The sequence below is a fragment of the Taeniopygia guttata genome, chromosome 15, assembly GCF_048771995.1.
Source record: "Taeniopygia guttata chromosome 15, bTaeGut7.mat, whole genome shotgun sequence".
Lineage (NCBI taxonomy): Eukaryota > Metazoa > Chordata > Aves > Passeriformes > Estrildidae > Taeniopygia > Taeniopygia guttata.
Window position 1 is genome coordinate 10,003,939 of NC_133040.1, and position 22,132 is coordinate 10,026,070.

Here is a 22,132-nt window from a genome sequence, read left to right on the forward strand (position 1 = left end):
CCTGACTTTTCACACTTATTCTTTATTATTTTGGGGAATAGCAGGCAGGATTGCTGGGTCAGCTGAAATCTGCCCAGGGCTGCACTGCTCTGCAGCTGCTCCCAGCTACCAGGGCTTTACCTGACAGAAAATTCCATCTGTCCTCCAGAGGCTTTTTAAAACAAACCCTTTTTCGCTGGGATTTCGCCTCCCTTCCCTTTCCCACCCTCTGCATGTGCTGTCTTACGTTTAAATTTGGTTCTGGAGTTTTCTGGCTCCTTTGCACTTGCTCAGGGGGATCTCAGGATCCTTCCTGGCTGAGATGGTGCAGAACAGAACTGAATCCTCCCCCTTGGCATGGTAAGTCCTACATCCAAAGTTCTCTAATTTCCCTGTGAACCTGGTTTGCTCCTGGCCCTGCACAGACACCCCAACAATCCCACCCTGTGCCTGAGAGCCTTGTCCAAAGGCTCCTGGAGCTCTGGCAGCCTTGGGGCTGTGGCATTTTCACCCCTTGCAGAGAAATCCTTTCCTGGGGAAGTGTTCCCGTTGTGATCATTCCTCCTGGGATGCTGAGGGTACTGGGAAGGATGGCACTGGGAGCTGTGTCCACGAAAAACTAAATCAGTTTTGGGTTATTTAGATGTGAGCTGGTACCCACTGAGAATCTCTGCTGGGCTTTTTCCAGTGCCAGTCATTCCTTTGAGAAGGGAAAAACTGGGATTAGCACAGAAATCCACGTGTCCATCTCAGTCTGCCTCGCTTCCTAAATCCACTCCCTCGCATCCCACAGCTTGTTGGGCATCGTGGGCAGAGGCTGGCAAGCCCCATTCTCCCAACTCCAGGAAAAGCAAACAATGGGAAGCAAAGCAAACGTGCTCTAATGCTGCCACCTACCTACAGCAACTCCAACTGCTCCCCGAGGAGCTCTCCCTGGAATTCCATATCATTTTTTAATACACTCTATGTAGGTCAAATTCAATTCCAAGACGATTGTCCAGTGCTGAATTGCAGGAATAGTTTTGGTGGGGCTGGTCCTGCCCTGGGGCTTTGGGGTGGTGGGTTTGTCTGTCCCATCCCTGGTTGCTGCCAGCTGCAAAAGCCACCTCCCTCCTGCTGGAATTCCGGTGCTGTGGCATCTTTGGGGGGCTTTTCCTGCTCCTGGTGGCCCTTCCCTGAGGAAGTTTGCAACAGAAGGGTTGTGTAACCAGGCAAGAAGTGAACAGGCTGTGCTGATTTGGGCTGCTCTGGCTTCTTCCAGGACCAAACCGCTCTTCCCTGATGAAATGGGATCTGAAAGGATCCTGAATCTAACAGGAAAACAAACTGCTGGTGTTCCTAAAGTGATGAAAAGTAGGCAGTGGTAGAGCTGCAGCGTCATCCCTCTGGGGGACAGGCATAGTTTGGAAAGACAGCAGCTTGTTCCCGTGGAATTGGAGCTGCAGGGGAGATTTTCCAGACTCCTTGGGGAACAGGAGCAGAGTGGATCCATGGACATGGAAGTAAATGGTTTTTGCACCATGAGGAGTTGTGGGTATGTGCTGGCAGATGAGTGAGGAAGGATTTATTGACAGCTGGGAGCGATTCCCTCTCTGATTCCCTTCCTGTTTACATGGAGAAGTGACAGCTCCAGCAGCTGCGGGACACGGGAAGCAGCCGAGCCACGCGCTCTCCAGAGGGGCTGCCCTTGGCTGAGGAGCTTTGCTTTCCTTTCCTTTCCCTCCCAGGTGTGGCAGATTCCTGAGAACGGGCTCACCCTGTCCCTGACAGAGCCTGTGGTAGTGCTAGAAGGCCATTCCAAGAGAGTTGGCATCGTGGCCTGGCATCCGACGGCGCGGAACGTGCTGCTCAGCGCAGGTATGGAGCACAGGGATGGGCAGCAGCCACCTCTCCCTGCCCGCCTTCCTCTCCAGCTTTTCCTTTTCCTTCTTCCCTCTCCCAGCTGCTCAGATCCCTGTGAATCACAAGACCCGTGGCAGTAGCTGGGAATGCTGGGACACATGGCTCACAGCCTCCTCTCCATTTCAGCCTTTTTTGTCTTCAGCTTACAGGGATAAGCACCAAGGAATTGTCTGGAATTGGAGTATGAAAGTTGTTCCAGACTTCATTTGATCTGCAAGAACAATTTACATCTGCATTCCCCACATCCCTGCTCTCATATACTTTTAGAACAGGCCCAAGTGTTTCTGCTTTCCCTTGATCCCTGCAAAGTATTCCAAAGTCCAGCTGTTCTCCCACAAACTCTCATGGTCAGCATTTTCCAAATTGTCTCCTTGGCCAGTACAGTCTATGGAATGAGATTCTTTTGACCACTGAAAATCAGTCACATCATTATGGACATAAATTGGATAATTCATTATCCATTGGTATGATCTGAGACTTCCATGGGTTGTTCCCAAGGAAAGAAGTGAGTCCTTTCAGCTGGATTGTTGGATGAGCTGGGTGTTTTCCATCGATAAAAATCCCTCCTGAGCTCCCAGTCTCGGTTTTGGTTTCCCCAAAAAACCTTTGGAGCTGCAGGGGGTTTATCCCTTGTCCCCCACCTCTGGCTTTGCCCCTGTGTACCCCAGTGCTGTGACTGGAGCTGTTATTTCCCATTTCAGGCTGTGATAATGCCATCATCATCTGGAATGTGGGAACAGGAGAAGCCCTCATCAACCTGGATGACATGCACGTGGACATGATCTACAACGTGAGCTGGAATCGCAACGGCAGCCTCATCTGCACAGCTTCCAAAGACAAAAAAGTCCGAGTTATCGACCCCAGGAAACAAGAAATTGTTGCTGTGAGTTTGCTTAATCATTTAAGAAACAACTGGATTCACTCCAGCAGGGAATAAGCAAGAAAATATGGAAGAAATATGTGGATTTTACACACCCTGTTCAGTCACTTTCTTCAGAAATTACAGGAGGAATAGTAGGGGTTGGAGGATTTGTCTGGGTTTATTGGGATTAGTGTTTGAACTGGGATTTTAGGGCTCAGTTTTAAACCTGCAGGAGTGTAATTCCACATCTAATCCTTTTGTATAATTACAGTTCCAGAGTTGTGCATGCAAAGCAGAGCTTTAGTTGTAGCTTACAAAGAGGTTTTCCTTCAGCCTTGCGAGAGGCTGATTGGCAAAGCTGGAATGAGCCAGGAACGTCCCCTTCTCCCGTGCTTCAGTGTTGGGGTTCTTCCCTCAGGCAGCAGGGGAGGAGAGTTGGATGTTGCTCCTTGGATCTCTTCCTGCATGGAGGAGTGGCATGTCCAGAGAGGAGCCACCACTCCAAGGGTTTTTCTGTTCACTGCTAATCCTGACCTGCTCCTCTCTTCCAGGAGAAGGAGAAAACCCACGAGGGAGCCCGGCCCATGCGAGCCATTTTCCTGGCAGACGGGAACATCTTCACCACCGGCTTCAGCCGCATGAGCGAGCGGCAGCTGGCCCTGTGGAACCCGGTACGACCCCGAATCCGTGTGCTCCTCACATCCAACCAGCCCTGCAGCCATGGAATCGTGGAATGGCTTGGGTTAGATGGGATGTTAAAGCCAATCCCATTCCAATCCGTGGGCAGGGGGACACCTTCCACTATCCCAGGTTGCTCCAAGCCCTGTCCAAACTGGCCATGGACATTTCCAGGGATGGAGCAGCCACAGCTTCTCTGGGTTCTTTAGGGCTTCACCACCCTCACAGGGAAGAATTCCTTCCTAAATTCATCATTTATATACTTGAGGTTATTCATGCTCCATCTGCTGCCTGCTCCTGCTTCCAAGATTTTGGCTGTGTGGTCACTCAGTGAAGGAGCTGAGCAGGAGCAGCGATCAGCTGGGAGCTGCAGGTTGGAAGTGCCTGGGAAGATGCACAGGGAGCAGAGGGGCTGTGGGAAGGTCACTTCTCTCTGTGCACTGTGGAGAGCAGGCCAGCAGCAATCCCAGAGGGTTCAGGGTGAAGGGACCACCTGGATTGTGTCCAGGTGGCTTTTGAGTGTCTCCAGGGAAGGAGGCTCTGTCCCATCATCCATCACACATCCCATCCTACTGACACTAACTCAGTGTGTCACGTATTTCCCTTGACTTGGTGAATTTTCCTGGCTCCCGTTTTTATTTAATTTAGTTATTAAAATGCCCTTGGGGAATGAATCAGTTCATGAACATTCCCAGCATTTGTTGTAACACATGGATCCTCCTGGGTGGTGCAGATACCACTGGGAGCTCACTGCCTACAGAGTGTTAATAATTTAGATCCTCACTCTATGAACAGAAGCTTTTCCAGTCTTTGTTAACATCCCTGGCATTTTTATTTCCAGAAAAACATGGAGGAGCCAATAGCCCTTCACGAGATGGACACCAGCAACGGGGTCCTGCTGCCCTTCTACGACCCAGACACCAACATCATCTACCTGTGTGGGAAGGTAAGGAGAGGCTTTGGAGGCACCTGGAGGGAGTGGGGCCTGTGAAATGTTCCCCAAAAATCAGTGCTGCAGCAAATGTGGGGCTGCAGAGAGACCAGGCTGCTCTGGAATGGGTTTGATCCTCACGCTGCAGAACCTGGGAAGGACCTGGATGTTTCTTTGAGATGGATTAGGTAAAGCTGCTCCTAATGCAACAAGTCCCACACCACTGCCAAAACATTTCTTGCTGGTGTAGACCTGGATGATTTTACACTGGTGTGGGAGGAGGGTACATTTTGGGTGTTGTCCTCCTTGTGCTTGGAGTTGCTGGAGCATTTGGTGACTCTGTAATTTTATGGGGTTAAAGAATAGAAAACTGGAATTAGCTGTGCCTTTCTAAAAGCAATTTGTAGGAATTTGGTACCAACAGGTGATAGATTCCTACAAATAGGAGCCAAAGCCAAGATGAGCAATTACAAAGGAGGATCCATATGAGTATGTTCAGAAATCCCATCTTTGTAGCAGCTGATGAGGAGCATTTGGTTTCTATCCACCACCCCTCCTGCACTTTCAGAGACAGCAGAGTGGTGGAATTGCTTGGAATTAAGGATAAACTGGTTTATAGCCTTTCTGCCTGATTGTGGCAGGAGGTTTTTCCACAAGAGGTGAGGAAGGGGCCACTCCCAGCCTGGAAGCACGAGCTCAATCCCTGTCCCACAGTGTTTGGAACAGGACTTGGAGGAATTGTTCAGAGATGGACTCAAATTGTGGAGGGGATCAGCCTTGCTTCAGATATAGCTGTGAGCTGCCCATGGCAGCATTCCTGGAAGGAAATGGAAGCAGCAGTGTGGGCACAGGGGAACAGAGGTCCTGCAGCTTCTCCTGGGGTTCCTTGCAGGGTGACAGCAGCATCCGCTACTTCGAGATCACGGATGAGTCCCCGTACGTTCACTACCTCAACACCTTCAGCAGCAAAGAGCCGCAGAGGGGCATGGGGTTCATGCCAAAGAGGGGCCTCGACGTCAACAAGTGTGAGATTGCCAGGTGAGGAGAGCTCATCCCAGGGCTGGGAGCTGGGGCTGGGAGTTTCAGGAGTGGTTAAAGCAGCAGAGCAGTGAGCACAGGGCAGCCGTGGCTCAGAAAACCTGGGAAGGGCAGGAAATATCTCGGGATGTCGCTGCAGTGGCTCCAGGAGGGAACATCACTGCTGGCTGGGAACATGAGCCATCTCTTCTCCCAGGAAGCAAGTGACAGGACAAGGGGAAATGTCCTTAAATATTAGGAAAATAGAAATTTCTTCATGGAAAGGGGGGTCAGGCATTGGAAGGGGCTGCCCAGGGCAGGGGTGGAGTCCCCATCTAGGTGGGATTTAACAACAGCTGTGTGGATGTGCCACTTGGGGACATGGGTTATGGTGGCCTTGGCAGTGCTGGGGGAATGGTTGGACTTGATGGTCTCAGGGATTTCTGTGGCTCCTTGGGGTTGCTCCTTTCCCATCTCCTCACTCCCTGTCCCACCTCTCCTTTTCCATGGCAGGTTCTTCAAGCTCCACGAGAGGAAGTGTGAGCCCATCATCATGACGGTTCCCCGCAAGGTGAGCACTGCCCTGGGGCCAGGCTTTGGAGCCAGCTCCTGCCTCCCAAAGCTCCTGACTGATCCATGTCTCCTGTCCCAAAGCTCCTGACTGATCCATGTCTCCTGTCCCAAAGCTCCTGACTGATCCGTGTCTCCTGTCCCAAAGCTCCTGACTGATCCATGTCCCCTGTCCCAAAGCTCCTGACTGATCCCTGTCTCCTGCCTTGCAGTCCGACCTCTTCCAGGACGATCTGTACCCGGACACAGCCGGCCCGGAGGCAGCTCTGGAAGCAGAGGAGTGGTTTGAGGGGAAGAATGCTGATCCTCTCCTCATCTCCTTGAAGCATGGGTACATTCCAGGCAAAAACAGGGATCTCAAGGTGGTCAAGAAGAACATACTGGACAACAAACCCGCCGGGAACAAGAAGAGTGATCTCATAAATGCTCCAAAGAAAGCAGCGGATGCCTCAAACCCCGTGAGTAAACTCCAGGAATTTTGGGGGTGATGGCCTCAGGTGGGAATGCCAGGGTGGGACTGGTGACAGGACCTGAGGGAATGGCTGGAGTTCTGTCAGGGGAAGGCTAGGTTGGGTATCAAAGAAAGGTTCTTCCCCCAGAGGGTGCTGGGGCACTGCCCAGGCTCCCCAGGGGATGTCCCAGCCCCAAGGCTCTCAGAGCTCCAGGGGCATTTGGACAACACTCTCAGGCACAGGGTGGGATTGTTGGGGTGTCCTGGTCAGGGCCAGGAGTTGGACTCGATGATCCCTGTGGGTCTCTTCCAGCTTGGGATAATCCATGATTCTGTGATCCTAATGCTTCTGTATATAGAAGATTACTTGGAATTGTTTTTTCTAAATCACAGAACCATTAAGGTTGGAAAAGACTTTCAAGATCCCCAAGTCCAACCCTAACTGGAAGTCTTCTCCATGAATGAGGGTCAAAGTCAGTGTTTTCCTGGGAGTCAGAGCACCCCAGGGCAGACAGGGGGATATTCCCCTTGCCCTGGGTTCCCATACCCAGCACCACTAATCCCTATCCTTTGGGACACAGAGGAAAGCATAGCTTAAAGAGCATGGATGGGTGCACTGGTGCTGCTGGAGATGCTGCTCCATGCCCTGAGCACCCAACTGCTCCAGAGTCTGTCACACCCTCATCCCTCCAACAGTCCCACTGGGAGGAGCCCTTTCCTTGGAAAACCCCAGAGCTCTCCTCACTCATCCTTTCTCGTCTCCCAGCAAAACGACGCCAAATTGGACGAGATTTTGAAGGAGCTGAAATGCATCAAGGACACGATCTCCAGCCAGGACGAGCGCATCTCCAAGCTGGAGCAGCAGATGGCCAAGATCGCGGACTGAGGGGGCCGCCAGCCCAGGCACATCCCAGCTCCCAGTTCAGCCAGCAGCAGCCTGCAGCATTCCAGTACGAGCTTTCCTGTTCTCCTAAATCCACGAGAGCCGATGATTTCAAGCCAAGCTTTTTAGTGAAAGATCTTTTTCGTTTCCCGATGTTCCAATGAATTTCTGTGACTGTGTCAAAAACAAGAAGTGCTACTTTTACAGTTTTTTTTTTTTGTTTTTTTTCCAGATGTTATTACGAGTTCTTGCAAAACAAATCCATTCTTGACTTCCGATGTCATGCCCAAATATCTTTTTCTAGATTTAGGGACCAACGCCACATTGTTCTTAACTTTTTTTTTTTTTTAGAGTTGCCAACAAATAGAAAAAAAATCGCTTTTATTTTTCTTATTTGCCACTTTTGCAGTATTTGTGTTTCCATTCCAAGGGACGGGGGTGTGGGGGTTGTTTACACTGTGCAGAGAACAAAGCTGAAGCTATTTTGTATAAATCCTCCATTTGGAACAATCAGGTGGGTTCCCTTCCTTTCTCTTCCCTGTGGAATCCCCTTGGAGATGGGATCAGCTGCCTTTCCTGCTCCACAACATGTCCCCAGCCCTGCTGGCTGACAGAAAAATACAAATATATCATTCTGACCGAGGGGATTTATTTCCTACTGAGATTTTAAGCCAGCACCATGTTCCCATTTTCCTACAATCCCAAGGTTTGTTTCCATGACCAAACTCACTCGTTTTACGTGCTCATTTTTATTTCCATGTCAAGGCAGAAGTGACTTCATGCAGGAATGTTTTTATCCATGGAGCATGGAGTTCCAGGGGAGCTGTGGGATGCCAGCAGTTGTTGCTGTAAATCCTTGTTCCTGCCCCACAACGCTCCTGAGCTCATGGATTTTAAGGAGCTTTTGGAATCCATCAGCCCTTCACATCAGTGCTGATAATAGGAATTTTCTGTGCTTCCAAGGCAGCATTAACAGCAGAAAGGTGATTTTTCCATGATAATTGTCCACAATCAAAATGCCTCTCTTGTTACTATTTTATAATTTGTTTTCTCCTGTCCATCATTCCCATTCCCATCTCCCACCCTCCCACGCAGGAAAGGATTTGTTCCCGGATCAGATGAGGGACCTCCAACCCCAAAACCCCCCCTGCACTCCCAGCCCTTCCGAGCTGAAGGGACTGGGAGGGTGGATTTGATCCCAGTTTGGAGAACTGGTTTCTCACACTGCTCCTTTGGGATCCTGCAGGGAGAGGCCCTGTGAGTGCTCTAGGCTGCTGAGCTCCTCCTGGAATTCCATGGAAGCTCAGCTCAGCAAAGCTGTGCTCAGGCGGGGTCTCCCCTGTGGAGGAGCTGTCAGGGATGGAGCAGGCTGGCTCCCTGCTCCCAGGCTGTGTCCTTGTGCTGGGAATGGGATCCAGGACACCCTTAAAGCTGTGCCAGGCAGGATTGGTGCTGCCATTCCTGGCACAGCTCATCCCTGCAGTGCCAGGGAGTGCTGATAACCCATCCTGAATCCAAAGGTGGGCAGAGACCATCAGGTCTGAGAGCTCTGGATCCTTATCCCAGCTGGACTCTGTCCCTGTGGCAGCTCCATGTGCTCCCACCCGGAGCATTCCAGTGGACACGAGTCCCTTCATCCAGGCTGAAGTGATTGGATTTTTTATTTGCCATTAGTTTAGCTAGGAATTCTCCGATTTTCCATTTTTCCCAGTGTTTGCATGTTCAGAACTTCCAGGTTAAGGACTCCCTGTTGTGGAGGGATGTGTGTGTGGAGGCGGAATCGGCCGGGGGACGTAGCTGGAGAGGCACGAGGACGGGATGGAGGAGACAGAGGATGTGGTGGGATTGCAGAGCAGGAAAGCTTCAGAAAAGTGGGATTTCTGTGTTTTAGGGACAAGTGGCATCCCCTGCCCTGTGCCCGTGGATCCACAATCCGGCTGCTCCAGGTTCTTTGGCTGTTTGGTGACGTTTCTGTATTGCAGTAAATGCCTGAGATGTGTATTTTTATGGAATTTTTTTTTTTTTCTTTTGGATCCCAAACCCGAAGGTTGTTCTCCCCACAGTGGTGATTTCTGTGTTGATTTGTACGTGTGACTTCAGGGTTGTGTGCTCGGGGACCTCGGGTTTGTTCCTAACATTGGAGGGAAATCAGTTTTGGGAGCCGCTGGATTGAGGTGCCCGGGGGTGGGGGTGTGGGAGATTTTAGTTCCTAGCCTGTATTTTATTTAAATGAACTGATGCCTCGCCAGGCTCAACCGGAGTCAGTGCCTGAAGCTTTTTGTAGCCGTGATATCCCGGGAGAGAACCAGCCCAGTCCAGAAAGACGCGCTCTTATAGAGCGGCCAGAGTATCTGTCCAAATATTTGCTTCCATTTTCAAAAGATAAAAGTCATTGATTATAAACTGCCTCTGCTTGGCTTTTCCTTTGGTTCTCGGCGTTCCAGGTCTGATTGATAACTGGGATATGGAATGAAGGAGCTTCAGTGGGGAGCTGTGGCTGAGGGGGTCCTTGGGGACCTTCTGCTTTTGTCCCAGCAGAGCCAGGGCACATTCTTTGGGGTCACACGTGGAATTCTCCCTGGTGATTCCCAGTGCTGAGCTCAGGAGCTTGGCTGGATGTGGGATGTGATGGCACAGATGGGCTGGGGGATCTCGGGGTGGATGGAGGTGATCCAGGAAGGAACAGCCCTGCTTGGGCACTACCCTGGATCCGGGGAGGCTCATTCTGCTCTTCCCCGGGTGAAATTTGTTTCCAGGCTGCAGGAGGCCGGCAATGACACCGAGCCTGGGCTGGAAACAGCATCACTTACTCCACCCAGGTTTGAGCTTTCTCAGGGCTGAGGCGTTTCAGGGGATGTTGCACAACCACCTCCCGAACACGCTGACCGCGGCAGCGCCCCAAAGCCGGGCAGGGATGCTCCCAGAGAGTGTCAGTGCTCCCTGGGCACCTGGATCCATCCCAGGGATGCTCATCCCACAGGCCTGAGCCCCTTTTTTTCCCCTCTCCCAGCCCCCTGGCAGGTGTTTCGGAGCAGAGATGGGCCGGGGTTTCCGAGGAGGGGGAGGTTGTTGGCACCCTGAGCCCGTTCCTGCGGATGTGCCTCTTGCAGCACCTTCCTGAGCTGCGGTTGGGGCGGGGGGTTTCCTGTCGTGCCAGTGCCTCGAGGCTGGGACAACACCCGGGACAACACCCAGGACAACACCCAGGACAACACCCAACAGTCCCCGCAGCCCCACCAGAGCCCCTCCGAGCATCCTGGGGTGATGCAGAGAGAAGCAGCACACACAAGGGCTGTGCAAAACACCAAGTCACATCTTCACCCCCCTGCACCTCGTGTGCTAAAGCGTTTCCCGGTGTTGAGGCATCTCGGGGCACCCTCACCCCCTCCCTGGCCATGCCCACACCGTGCCCGCGGGGGTGGCAGCCCTGGCACCAGGTTCGCCGTCACTTCTCCTTTCGGAGCGACGCGAGTCCCGGCGCGCAGCTGCTCCGAGGGAGCCCCACTTTGGGGTGCACCCACGTCCTGCCACCCTCCCCGGGGTGCCCACGGCCCCATCCCGCGGTGGCCCCGCTCTCGGCGTGACGCCCTTCCCCCCGCGGGCTCTGGAAACCGCAGCCGCCTTTCCGCGCTGCCTCCCGTCCCCGCCCGGCCGGAGGTGCAGCGGGAGGGTGGCCCCGACGCCCCGCGGGTGCCGGTGCTGGGCTGGCCGCCCTCGCCCCCCGTGCCAGCCCTCGCCCGTGAGTCCTGCACTTGGGATCCCACCGCGCTCCTCAGCACAGGTGAGCCCCGGTGGGGAGGTGCTGGATCGGGGCTCGGCCCTGGGGATGCTCTGGGGTGCTCAGAACTCCTGAGGGTGCCACGCTCCGTGCTGGGGGTCCGGGGAGGCGGGTGGGTGCTTTGGGGTGTGGGAGCCTCCTGGGGATGCTCGGGGCATTGGATGGATGTTGTTGGGTGCGGATCCTCGGGGACCTCGGTGGCTTCCGCCCACCGGGGCTGCCGAGGGAGCAGAGGGCGCAATGGTGATGGAACAGGGGGATTTGGGGTGAGTTTGGGGTGGATTTGCCTCTCCCGCTCCAGCACTGAGACACAAACTCATGGTGGCCTCAGCCCTGGAGCCCCGTGCCAGCCCGGCGGGCAGAGGGGGGGACGGGCACCCTGGCAAGGGGTGTCTGTCAGAACGCGGGTGACATCCCCGTGGTTTCATTTCCACACGGACACTCATCCCGCAACTGCCCCATCCCGCGGCAGCCACCTCCATCGCGGCTGATTTCCCATTTCCACACACTCAACTTCCTGATCAAAACTTGCTCCTGGAGCAGAGCCACCGGCGCTGAGCTCCCGCAGGTGCCTTTTCCATCCCCCCAAACCCTGTCCAGAGGGGAAGGAGTATCCTTGGTTGGAGTGTGCTCCCACCCTCCCTGCTCGGCATTCTCCCGCGGGGAGCAGGACCCCGATGTCACCTGCCCTTTCTGTCCCCTGCAGGTCCCATGGCGCTGGGCCGGGCCGTGCTGGTGCTGCTGGTGCTGAGCCCCCTGCGGGTGTGTGGGGCTGAGCTGCTGGAGCCGGGGGTGCCCCGGGGCGGGCAGTGGGTCTGGGGGGAGGCCAAGCCCCTGCCCGTCTCCCGTGGGAAGAGGGATGACAGTGGGCAGGAGCCCAGTGCCACCACGATGATCAGCAGTGACAAGAGTGATGTGCCACCACCAGCAGGCGGTACCAATGCCAGCCTGCTCCATGTGCCAGCCACAGCCGACCCCATGGATGATTCCCCCGAGCCTGAGCTGCTCCTGAGCTCTGCAGCACCAGTGCCCAGCACCAACGCCAGCCTGCTCCGGGTGCTTGCAGCGACCACCACAGCCGAGCCTATGGATGAGACAGATTCCCCTAAACCCGACTTACTGGAGGACTCTGCAACACCAGCAGTGCCCAGTGCCACTGTAGTGCCCACCACAGCAGATCCCATGGATGAGACAGATCCCCCTGATCCCGACCTGCTCCCGAGCTCTGCCCCACCACCAGCACCCAGCACCAAGGCCAGCTGGGCACTTGTGGTGCCAACCACAGCTGACCCCATGGATGAGACTGATTCTCCTGCTCCCGACCTGCTGCCAGGCTCAGAGCCTGGCACGCCATCAGCAGCCCAAAAGAGCATCACCACCACCACCCCCAGCTGGCTGATCGAGGAGGACACAGTGACTGATGGCCTGGACAGCAGCTCCTCCACGGGGCCACACTCAACAGCCGCCCCTACCCTTGTGCTCAGCAGCACGGGCTACAAGAAACCCAAAAAATCCGCAGCTCCGCCTGCATCGACCCTCCCGACCGCTCGGGACACGACACCGGTGACCACCGCGGTGCCCTGGGAGCCGAGCGGGGTGATGAGCAAATGCCTTCTGGCCATCCTGCTGCTGGGGCTGGTGGCCGCCACCTTCCTGGTGTGCACGGGGGTGTTGGGGACGCTGCTGTGGCGGCGGGCGCGGACGGGGCAGCGCCGCTTCGGCCCCACCGAGATGGTTTGTATCTCCTCGCTGCTGCCCGATGCCGAAGCTGCCGCCGGCCCCCGGCCTGTGCCGGCCCGGAGGCACAAGCTGCTGCTGCCCGACGGCAGCTCCGAGCCCGATGGAGACAACCTGACTCTCAGCAGCTTCCTGCCGGAGCACTCCTGAGCCCCGGGATGGCTCCTGCCCGGTCCCCGGTGAGCCGCGGGCAGGGTGACCCTGTCCCCCCGGTGTTTAACTCGGACCGGTGTGACGGAGCTGCTCCCCCGCGGCCAACTCACCCCCCGAACCCCATCCCATTAAAGAGTTACATGGACATGGTGGTCTCTCCCTGGCACCCGCCAGCCTGTCCACATCCTGCTGCCGAAATTTCGCTTCTCCATCCTCCCCCTCGAGCCCCCGGGGGAGCAGAAACGAAACCCGGACCCCGGGAGCTCCCGCCGGGCCTGGTGGGAGCTGGAAGGGCGGGGGGGACACGGCGGAAACACCGGGGGACGGGGACAGGACGGGTGTGCCCGTGGCACAACGGGTTCCTGCCTGTGGTCGCTGCAGAGAGGTGGGGACGCCTCTGAAGCCGCCGCTGCCTGTCAGGGTCTGGGACTGGGACTGGGACTGGGAGGGATGGGGAGAGCAAATCCATGAAAGGCCAGCGAAGGTCCCACTGTTTCACCCACTCAGGCAGGTGTCAGTCACCCCTCAGGGCCACCAACTGATCCCTTCTCGGGGGAGTGGAAATAACTCAGGACTGGCCCTGTCCTGCCAGGCTCAATGTCTCCATTTTTCCATTTTTGCTCCACCCAGGCTCCCCATCCCCACATCCCCATCCCTGCCGTGACCAGGTTCACCATTCCCATTCCCACATCCCCATATCCCTGTCCCCAAGCTTGCAGCCTCCTCGAAGGCCGCTCTGGGCTGGCTGTGCAGGGAGAATTGCCAGCACGGTCATTCACCTGCATCCCGGCCCTGCTGCCTGTTTACATTCACCCTGAGCTTGGGATATTTTCCATCTGGATCCTGGCAGCTGCAGGGCCCCGCTCTGGCTGTGAATGTAAATGTTTATGGGTGAGTCAGCCGGGCCAGGGGACCTGCAGCCGGTCCCCATGCAGGACACCCTGGCTGTGAGCTCCTTGCTGATGCCACCCTGCTCTGTCCCACTGTGTCCCCAGGCCAGCACCGTGCTAGCCAAAGAAACCACGGGGAAAGAGGGATGCTCCCATCCTCTGGCTTCACCCCACGGCAGCTCATCCAGCCCCTGCCCACGGTGAGGATGAGGAACAGGATGGGTGCAGATCCCAGGGATTGCTCCTGCTGAGGGTGGCACTGGGCTGTGGTGGGTGACACAGGGGGCTGAGGGTGGCACCGGGCTGTGATGGGTGACACGGGGCTGAGGGTGGCACCGGGCTGTGCTGGGTGACACGAGGCCGGGGGTGGCACAATCCCACGCAGGACGCTGCACACGGAGCTCCACACTCCTCATTCAGCTCTGCAGGCCTCCGGGTATTTTGCTGGCACAGCAAATCGCAGCCCAGGGAAGCAAATTAGAAGCAGAGCAAGGCTGAAATGCCTCAAATTGGCGGTTCCCCGGGCGGGCTGTGCTGCCGAGCCCAGCCCTGCGCTGCCCCAAATTACACAGCGGGGCCGGGCGGTGCCCAGCTCGGAGGGGCCCGGCCCGTGCCCAGTGCGGGCAAAAACGGCATCGTAATGGCCGGGGGGAGCTGGCACCGGGAACCGGGACCGGGATCCCGGCTGCGAGGGTGGGGACGCTGAGCAGTGAAGGGTGGGAGGTGTGGGCAGGGTGGGATGCAGATTTTCAGTCTTCATCCCCCTGGGCAAAGGTTAGGATGGTTCTTGGATGAGCAGCAATTTGCTCACTGGATGATGTTGGATGCAGACCCTGGACAAGGAAATTGAGCCCAACACCGGCATTATTGGGTGTGTGGGGGGAACTCAGCCCCATCCCCACCTGGCCTGCAGGAGCAGGGCCGGATGCTGCTGGGACTCCTCACCCCCGGCCTCTCCTCGCCTTTTCCCCCTTCCCCTCTAAGATTTCATCACTGAGCACTTAAGGCCGGGAAAAGCCGCCCCAGCAGCTGCAGGGAGCCGCCGGGGCAGCCAGACGGACGGAGCCTTTATTTTGGGGAGCCGCGACGCCAGAGAAACCCCAACGGCGCCAGCCCCGCTCCGGCCTTGGGGACAGAATCCCTGCCACCCTCCCGCGGGGGTCACGGTCCCCAGGCGCTGGCCGTGGCTTTTTGGGGGGTCTGGCAAGTCCCCAGAGAGGAGCAGAGGAAAATAGCAACAGGATGAGGTCACGCAGCGGCTGCAGCCTCTTGAGCAACCTCAGGCCAGGCCGAGGGGACCGCGGCAGGGGGAGAGAGAGCTTGGGGGGGCTCAAGAGATGCCCCCAGACCCCAAGACTGGAGACCAGGAGCTGGGGAGCTGAGCAGCTGCTGTGTTTGTCTGGGGAACCAGGGGGACCCCTGCCTGCACCCCAAGGCAGAGGTGCCCAGGCCAGAGCATTTCCAGGCTGGGATTTTTAGGAAATGTTCTTCTGAAATTACGGAGATGGTCCTAAGCCATCTTTGCCCCACTGGCTCAATAATGCCAGGGCACTGAGCCCACATCCCTCACAGCCCCCCTTCGACCCTCGGATAGGCTTTACCCCCACCTTTGTGGATAAAAACAACATTAAAAACAACCCCCAGTGTGACCCCCATCCCCACTTGCACCCCAAAACGTGGCCCCTTCCGGGGTTGATGATGGGGGACACCGTGGCTCCTTTGCTTATGGGATAAGCCAGGAAACACCCCCAGCCCCAGCTGGATTTCATCTGGGAGGGGGCTGGGGGCTGCTCGCCTTTCCCTGGCCTCCCACACCCCCTCCCCATCCCGGCCCTAATGAGAACAAGCTGGTCCCGGGCTTCGACGCAGGAGGAGGAGGAGAAGGAGGAGGAGAGGAGGGAGAAGGAGGAGGCTCCATCCCAGCGGGCTGCAGAAAGGGGCTCGAGGTGTGTGGGACAGATCCCGTCTTCCCGGCTGCCTCCCGCCGGCTGCGGGCAAGGTGAGGATCCCACGGGATGTGCCAAGCTGCTCCCCAATTTTTGGGTGGCTCTGGACCAGGGCACAGGCTGTCCCACGGCCGGGGGTGCTGCAGTGAGGGCTGGGCATGGTCCCCATGGCGGGACACGGGACGGAGTCGGCCACATGGCTGCACTCCCAGGCGGGAATCGGAGTGTGCTGCCTCTGGACAACACCAAAATCCTGAATTTCTGGAGCACTTGGGAAGCGGAGCTGGGAACGAGCTGGGGGTGGGCAAGGAAGGGGCTGGAATGGGGTGCAGGGCTGGCAATGCCCGTGGTGCTGTTGGCACTGCTTTGGGCTTTGCTCAGCCCCTCCATGGGGCTGCTCCTCAGCTCTGATGGCTGCCGGGGAATTGATGCCATCCCCATCCCGGGACCCCTTTCCCGCCGAGGGGCCCGTTTGGGGTGAAGAGGAGGATGAAGGGGCTCATCTCAGCCCCTCAAACCTTTCATTCTCCCAGTGCTGGGCAGTGCTGTGACCCCACAGCCGCAGCAGTGCCCGTGGGGAGTCAGGAGAGTTGGGGGTCAGGGGCACCTCCCACCTCCGCTGCTGCTTTTTTGCACTGGATTAATGGAAACCAGATTGTGCAGCCAGGAGAGAGCCTGGAAGCCAAATCCTGCTGCTGGAGTCCCTCTCGTTCTGTAAAGCTGCTGGTTTGGGTTTGTTTGGGGGAAAACGGGAAGTGGGTTGGGATTTGGGGAGCCTGAGGTTGGGGAATTGTCATGGGGGGGGGTCCCTGCTGATGTACCTGGGTTGCTGTTTCCTGAGACCTCCCCGAGGGGAAGAGCCCCGGGAACAGCCCGATGGCGTTACGTGGCGTTGATGTCCCTTGGGAACATCTCGAGACGCTGTGGAGGGAGTCACGTCCCTCTCCCAAATCCTGTGGGGTGCAGAGCCCGGCCAGGGGCTCACCCCAATCATCACTCTGGGGTGGGGAGCGCGTGTCCCGTGCCCTACAGCAGGCTGTGGGCTGCGCAATGGGGCAGATCCAGCCCCATCCGGGTGAGGAGCACGGCACAGGGACGGAGCCAGCCTCCCCCCCTTCACAGGGACCCCATTCCCTGCACCCAGCTCTGGGGCTGCCCCTTTGTCCCACACCCCATCCCAGCTCCACTCAACACATGGTGGCACCAGGGCGAAATCCTGCCCCGAACTATTTTTAGCTGTGTTCCAGCTGGGAATTAACGGTCTGGGACGGCGGTTGGGAAATGCCTCTTGAGCCGGGCCCAGCCTCTTCATAGCGTCGCCTGTGTCAAAGTTTCCACTGCAAACCTCCATTTTTCAGGAATTCTCTAATCAGCCAAATGATCGTTGTCTGGAGCCGGGCGCTGATCCCCCAGCCTTGAGCAATCCCACCCAGCTGGCTTCCAGCTGCGCCCTTGGAAAACAAAGGAGCCCCCTGCTCTGTCAGGGCGAGAAAACCCGAGTTGCCTTTCTACTTCCATAAGGAAATTCAGGCGGGTGAAGGCTGCTTTGGGCAGCTCGCTGTGTTGGGGTATTAACGTGTCCCCCACCTCTCTGCACCCCACAGGTCTCCTCCTGCAGGGATCCTGGGAATGGGCTCAGCCATGGGCCCGTGGCTGCTGCTCTCGGTGCTGCTGGCGGCACAGGCGGCAGCGCCCCGGCACCGCCCGGTGCTGCCGGACGCCGCGGGCAGCGGGGACGGGGACGAGGCGTCAGCCACGCTGCCCGCCCAGCCCGTGACCCCCCGCGTCAGCCCCACGGTGGGGGACGCGCCGGGGACCACCGTGACCAACAGCTCGGCGCCGGGCGTGCTGGACGGGCTGGTGGACTTCTTCAAGGAGTACTTGCTGCTGGTGGTGGTGGTGGGCTCGCTGTCCTTCGTCCTCCTCTTCATCATCTGCGCCGCCGTCATCGTGCGCCAGAAGCACAAGGCCTCTGCCTATTATCCCTCCTCCTTTCCCAAGAAGAAATACGTGGATGAGCGGGACAAGTCGGGGGGAGCGCGGGCGTTCAGCGAGGTGCCCGAGAAAGGCCCCGAGGCCGGCGTGGAGGAGCCGCTGGATGCTGGCTGGCAGCTCCAGGCGGACATCCTGGCTGCTGCCCAGAACCTCAAATCCCCCCACAAGGCACCGCTGGCCAACGGGGCCCAGGGAGAGCAGAATTCCCCTCAGGAGGAGGAGAAGGAGGAAGAAGAGGAAGGAAAGAAGAAGTTGGGGGATGAGCAAGCCAAGCCTCCTGCCCAAAATCCAGGCGTGGAGGAAGCGGCGAGCGCAGGAAGCAAGGAGATGCCTGATGCATCCCAGGATGGCTGCCAGGCTCCCTCTGGAATCTGAGGCAGGGACACAGTCCCGGCCAAGCCTGAGGAGCTGCTGGCTCGGGACTCATGATGGACACGGTGGGTCAGGCTCCGTACGTACGTGGTGGCTCAAGGAAGCCCCGATGAAGATCCCATTCCCTCCCAGATCCCCCACCCTGGTGCTGATGGGATGCTCGTGGGGGGCATTTGCCAGCTGGTGGTTTTCCCCAGCACTGGAACGCCATCAGCCCCAGCTCCTGCTGCCCAAGGGGCTTCTCCCACCCCAGGCACTGGGGGTGTGTGCATCCCCCCAGCTGCAGCTCTGCCCCCACTGTGCCACCAGCTTCCTCCCAAATGTTATTTCAATCAGCAGCAGCAGCCTGGTCCGTGCTGGATTCCTGGCTGGGAGCTGCGTCCCTCTGGGAGAAGGGATGGGACCAGGGCTGGAGGTCTGTAGGACATGGGTCAGCTTTGCCCATGGCCACCCAAGGGAAAGAGGGATGAGGATTTAGGGACAAGGACCCTTCTTTCCTTCTTCCACCCCAGAGCCCAGCTGGATTTTTGCCTCACTTCCTGAACCCTTCAGCTAGAAATAAACATTTTCTCCGCACAGCTCCTCTCCTGTGTGTCTCTGCAGCCGTGGCGTGGCCAGGGGACCGTCCCTGTGTCCTTGTGCTCCTCCAGGGGCACAGCTGGATTGGACTCCAGGGGCACTGGAGCCCTGGGCAGGGTGTTATCAGTCCCCACATCAGCACATCACGTGCCCTTCCAGGAAACCTTTATCTTGCACCCACAGCTGTGGGCTGAGGAGGGGCTGCGAGGACTCAGCCATGGCCCTGGGGTGCAACTGCTGCACTGGGAACAGCAGGAAGGTGAGTGAAGCTGTCCTGCCTCAAAAGCAGCACGTCCCTGCATCCCTGAACCTCCTGTATCCCTGTGTTTTATCCCATTATGTCCTTGCCTCAGCACAACCTTCCCTTGGGAAGAGAGTGCCAGCAAAAAGAGCGGGTTTTGTCCCAAAGCAGACGTGAATGTGTGAAGTTTCCCTGATTTTTTTTTTAACTGGGCAATAGCAGGATTGTTCCATGAGGGAGAGGCACGTTCCTCACTGCTGGAGGGTGCCAGCTGAGGAATCACAAAAGGGACCTTGTGAGTGACAAACTCACAGCAATGCGCGACCTCTGTGTTAAAAATTACAAATATTGTGCCCAGACAGAGCAGAATGAGACAATTTTTTTTTTAAGTGTGGTTTTAAATGTTTAACAACACCCTCAGCATGAAAAATGGGAAGTGAGGAGTCTTGTTGGAGGTTAGAAGGTTAAAAAGTGAAGTCTGCCAATGTGTTGTCTGCTTGGTTTGGAAATACTCCTCCAGAAAAGAGGAACTCTGGGAGCTCCCCCTCAGCTCTGCATTCCAGCTCTGCTATTCCCCACTGAGGTTCCAGTCTCTTTGGAGAATCTTGGAGTGGTTTGGTTAGGAAGGGATCTTAAAGGTCATCCAGTTGCAAACCCCTTCCTTGGGCAGGGACACCTTCCTCTAGCCCAGGATTTACAGCTATAAGAGTGAGTGAAGAAGTGAAATTCTTAAGAGAAAACACCCCAAAATTCAGGCTCAGTTCCTCAAACAAGAACTTCAAAAATTAAGTGGCGACAGGATGGGAGCAGAAACCACCAGTGTCTCCTGGTCACTTTTCCCTTTGGCACCTGCAAAGGTTCCCGGAATTCCAAGAGCAGGAATTTGCCCCTGGATTGCGAAACCAACCCTGACACAGCCGGAGCCAGGGGCGGCCCCACAGCTCTCACACACACATCCAAACCAGGGCAACGCTTCCCACTAAATTCCATAAAATATTAGGCAAAACTAAACATCTTCCCAAAACAAAAATGAAAGTGCAGCCCTTCCAGTACCGGACAGCGGGGTTTTGTCTCCGGAGCGGAGTCTTCCCGCGGCATTCCCAGCGGGATGGGAGCCCCCATCTGTGTGAGCACTATGGGGTGGCTGGACACCACAGGGACACGTTGTGTGTAACTTGTGCGTATCTTACAGCTTGAGTAGTGCACAGGGTCCTACAACAGCTCGGGAATTGCACTGCAGAGTGAGGAGGGGAAGCTGCGCAGGCGGTTCAGGCATTGTCGGCTTTTTTGTCGGATTCTCTGCTTGGATCCTGCTTCAGTTTGTAATCGGCCAAGGCAGCCTTGATGGCGTCTTCAGCCAGCACTGCAAAGCAAAAAAAAAAAGGATTTTAAGGAGAACTCAAGAGCTTTTAAAACAAAAGATGAAAAACAAAAGCAGGCAAGACCAGCAGCACAGGCTGATCTGAGGAGTAGAATCTGAATGGAATTCCTAAAATACTGAATTCCTCCAATTTCAATAGTATAATTCAGAATCTGATTGTTTAGTATCAGTCTGTTGAACCACAGGCTCCAAAATATTGAAGTGATCTGAAAATTCTTGAATTAACGCTGAAATCTGAACATGTTTTCTCTTAAGGACAACATTGTGCAGAAACTGTTTGGAAAACAGCATCCAGAAGCATCTGTGCTATTTCCAGAGTATCTGAGACCCAGGGTTTTTACTTACTGGAGCAGTGCAGTTTGACAGGGGGAAGGCAGAGTTCCTTGGCAATATCTGTGTTCTTGATTTTCAGCGCTTCATCAACCTGAAACACAGGCAGAGGTGGTCATGGGCCTTGATGTTTGTGTTTGCTAAGAAGGTTTAATGCTCCAGAGCCAGCAGAATCCACAGGGGACATCAGCTCAGCTGCCCAGGGCAGTGAGGGATATGGGAATTAAGGAATGTCTGACTGACATCAGTGTCACACACTGTCCCCACTTGGCCTGTTTCAAGTCTGTTCATCCTCTACCAAAACACTGAGGTGCATTTACTGCTGGCAGAAATGACCTAAAGGTTCTTAGTAACTAAAATTTCTGCCATCAGCCTGGTTTTGCATAAGACAAAGTAATTTCCTGGTGGAATTATTTACTTGGGCACGTGGTCAGGAGTGGAGCTGCTGGGGGAGTGGTTGGACTTGATGTTCCCAAAGGGTTTTTCTAACCTTAATGATTCTATGATGGTTGTTGAAAAAGACAATTATTGCCCTACAAGTGAAACCCTGACAGTGCTGGCAGTTACTTCTACAGCACACAGTAGTGCAGGGACTCCCTGGAGAGCACTTCCTACATGATCCCAACAGAAAACACAAACTCTGCAGCTTTCCCGGAGCTCCCTCACCGTTTTCCCTTTGACCCACTCCGTGGCCAGCGAGCTGGAGGCGATGGCTGAGCCGCAGCCGAAGGTTTTGAAGCGGGCGTCCACGATCTTGCCGTTCTCGTCCACTTCCACCTGCGGGAGCGTTTTGGGGACATGTCAGTGCCCGGTTCAGCTCAGCCAGGTCTTCCCCAGCCGGGAAGCGGGGAGCGGGGCAGGACCTGCCCCGGGCACAGGGCACGGTCAGGGTGGGCATGAGGGAAGCCCGTGCTGTCCCCTGAGGGGAGCTTTGACCCTCGAAACAGCCCCATGTGACCCCCACCCAGGTGCCACCGGGTCCCCAAGGTCACCTGTAGCTTCATGACGTCGCCGCAGGCCGGGGCGCCCACCAGGCCGGTGCCCACGTTCTTGGCTTTGCTGTCGAGGGAACCGACGTTGCGCGGGTTCTCGTAGTGATCCACCACCTGCAAAGACGCAGCGTCAGACAGGCTCACCCCGCGCTTCCCCCGCCCCTCCCCGTGTCACGCTCGCCCCTCACCTTCTTGTGGTAGCCCAGCGCGGCCGGGGCCGGCCCGGCCCGGGGCCGCAGCAGCGCCGCCCCCGCCGCCCTCAGCGCCGCCATCTTCACTGAGGGGCGGGGCGGTGGCGCCGCCTTTTTATAACCTCGGGTGGGATGGCCACGCCCCCAGGTCACGCCCCGGCCACGCCCCCTCGCCTCCGGAGCTCGCCTCTCCCCCCGGTCACACGTTGGCCGCGCAGGCGGCGGGGGCGCTGGCGGCCGCGCTGTGGCTAAGACGATCGGTCAATAAATAAAC

General features: G+C 56.6%; 4 protein-coding genes across 5 annotated transcripts in view; 3 read left to right on the forward strand and 1 right to left on the reverse strand.

The window, feature by feature from the left end:
* CORO1C (coronin 1C) overlaps nt 1–9,676 on the forward strand; it is a 40,222-nt gene extending 30,546 nt beyond the window's left edge. For both annotated transcript variants that reach the window (XM_030285504.4, XM_030285503.4), the window contains exons 4-11: nt 1,707–1,836; nt 2,583–2,764; nt 3,295–3,414; nt 4,263–4,367; nt 5,245–5,390; nt 5,883–5,940; nt 6,152–6,397; nt 7,157–9,676. In XM_030285504.4, the coding sequence (XP_030141364.2) occupies nt 1,707–1,836; nt 2,583–2,764; nt 3,295–3,414; nt 4,263–4,367; nt 5,245–5,390; nt 5,883–5,940; nt 6,152–6,397; nt 7,157–7,276 (1,107 nt within the window). In that variant the 3' untranslated portion in view covers nt 7,277–9,676. The remainder of the gene's footprint in view (nt 1–1,706; nt 1,837–2,582; nt 2,765–3,294; nt 3,415–4,262; nt 4,368–5,244; nt 5,391–5,882; nt 5,941–6,151; nt 6,398–7,156) is intronic.
* Nucleotides 9,677–10,534: 858 nt separating this feature from the next.
* SELPLG (selectin P ligand) lies at nt 10,535–13,086 on the forward strand. Its single transcript, XM_030285499.4, has 2 exons — nt 10,535–11,054; nt 11,758–13,086. The coding sequence occupies exons 1-2, from the start codon at nt 10,538–10,540 to the stop codon at nt 12,936–12,938; spliced, it is 1,698 nt and encodes a 565-aa protein (XP_030141359.4). The 5' UTR covers nt 10,535–10,537; the 3' UTR covers nt 12,939–13,086.
* A 4,240-nt stretch (nt 13,087–17,326) lies between these two features.
* Nucleotides 17,327–18,277, forward strand: TMEM119 (transmembrane protein 119). Its single transcript, XM_072936198.1, has one exon. It carries the CDS (start codon nt 17,407–17,409, stop codon nt 18,145–18,147), a length of 741 nt encoding a protein of 246 aa, XP_072792299.1. The 5' UTR covers nt 17,327–17,406; the 3' UTR covers nt 18,148–18,277.
* A 1,069-nt stretch (nt 18,278–19,346) lies between these two features.
* On the reverse strand, nt 19,347–21,946 carry ISCU (iron-sulfur cluster assembly enzyme). The gene is given in 5 exon segments (NM_001245106.2): nt 19,347–20,327; nt 20,691–20,769; nt 21,342–21,452; nt 21,668–21,781; nt 21,856–21,946. Coding segments are annotated over 5 exon segments (483 nt in total). The 5' UTR covers nt 21,940–21,946; the 3' UTR covers nt 19,347–20,232.
* Nucleotides 21,947–22,132: the final 186 nt, after the last annotated feature.

What these genes read in the sequence shown, in the direction of transcription:
- SELPLG (XM_030285499.4), top strand. Translation starts at nt 10,538, where the DNA reads ATGCAGAGAGAAGCAGCACACACAAGGGCTGTGCAAAACACCAAGTCA. An exon ending in CACCGCGCTCCTCAGCACAG is followed by an intron (nt 11,055 to 11,757) that starts GTGAGCCCCGGT and finishes TGTCCCCTGCAG; the next exon opens with GTCCCATGGCGCTGGGCCGG.
- TMEM119 (XM_072936198.1), top strand. Translation starts at nt 17,407, where the DNA reads ATGGGCTCAGCCATGGGCCCGTGGCTGCTGCTCTCGGTGCTGCTGGCG.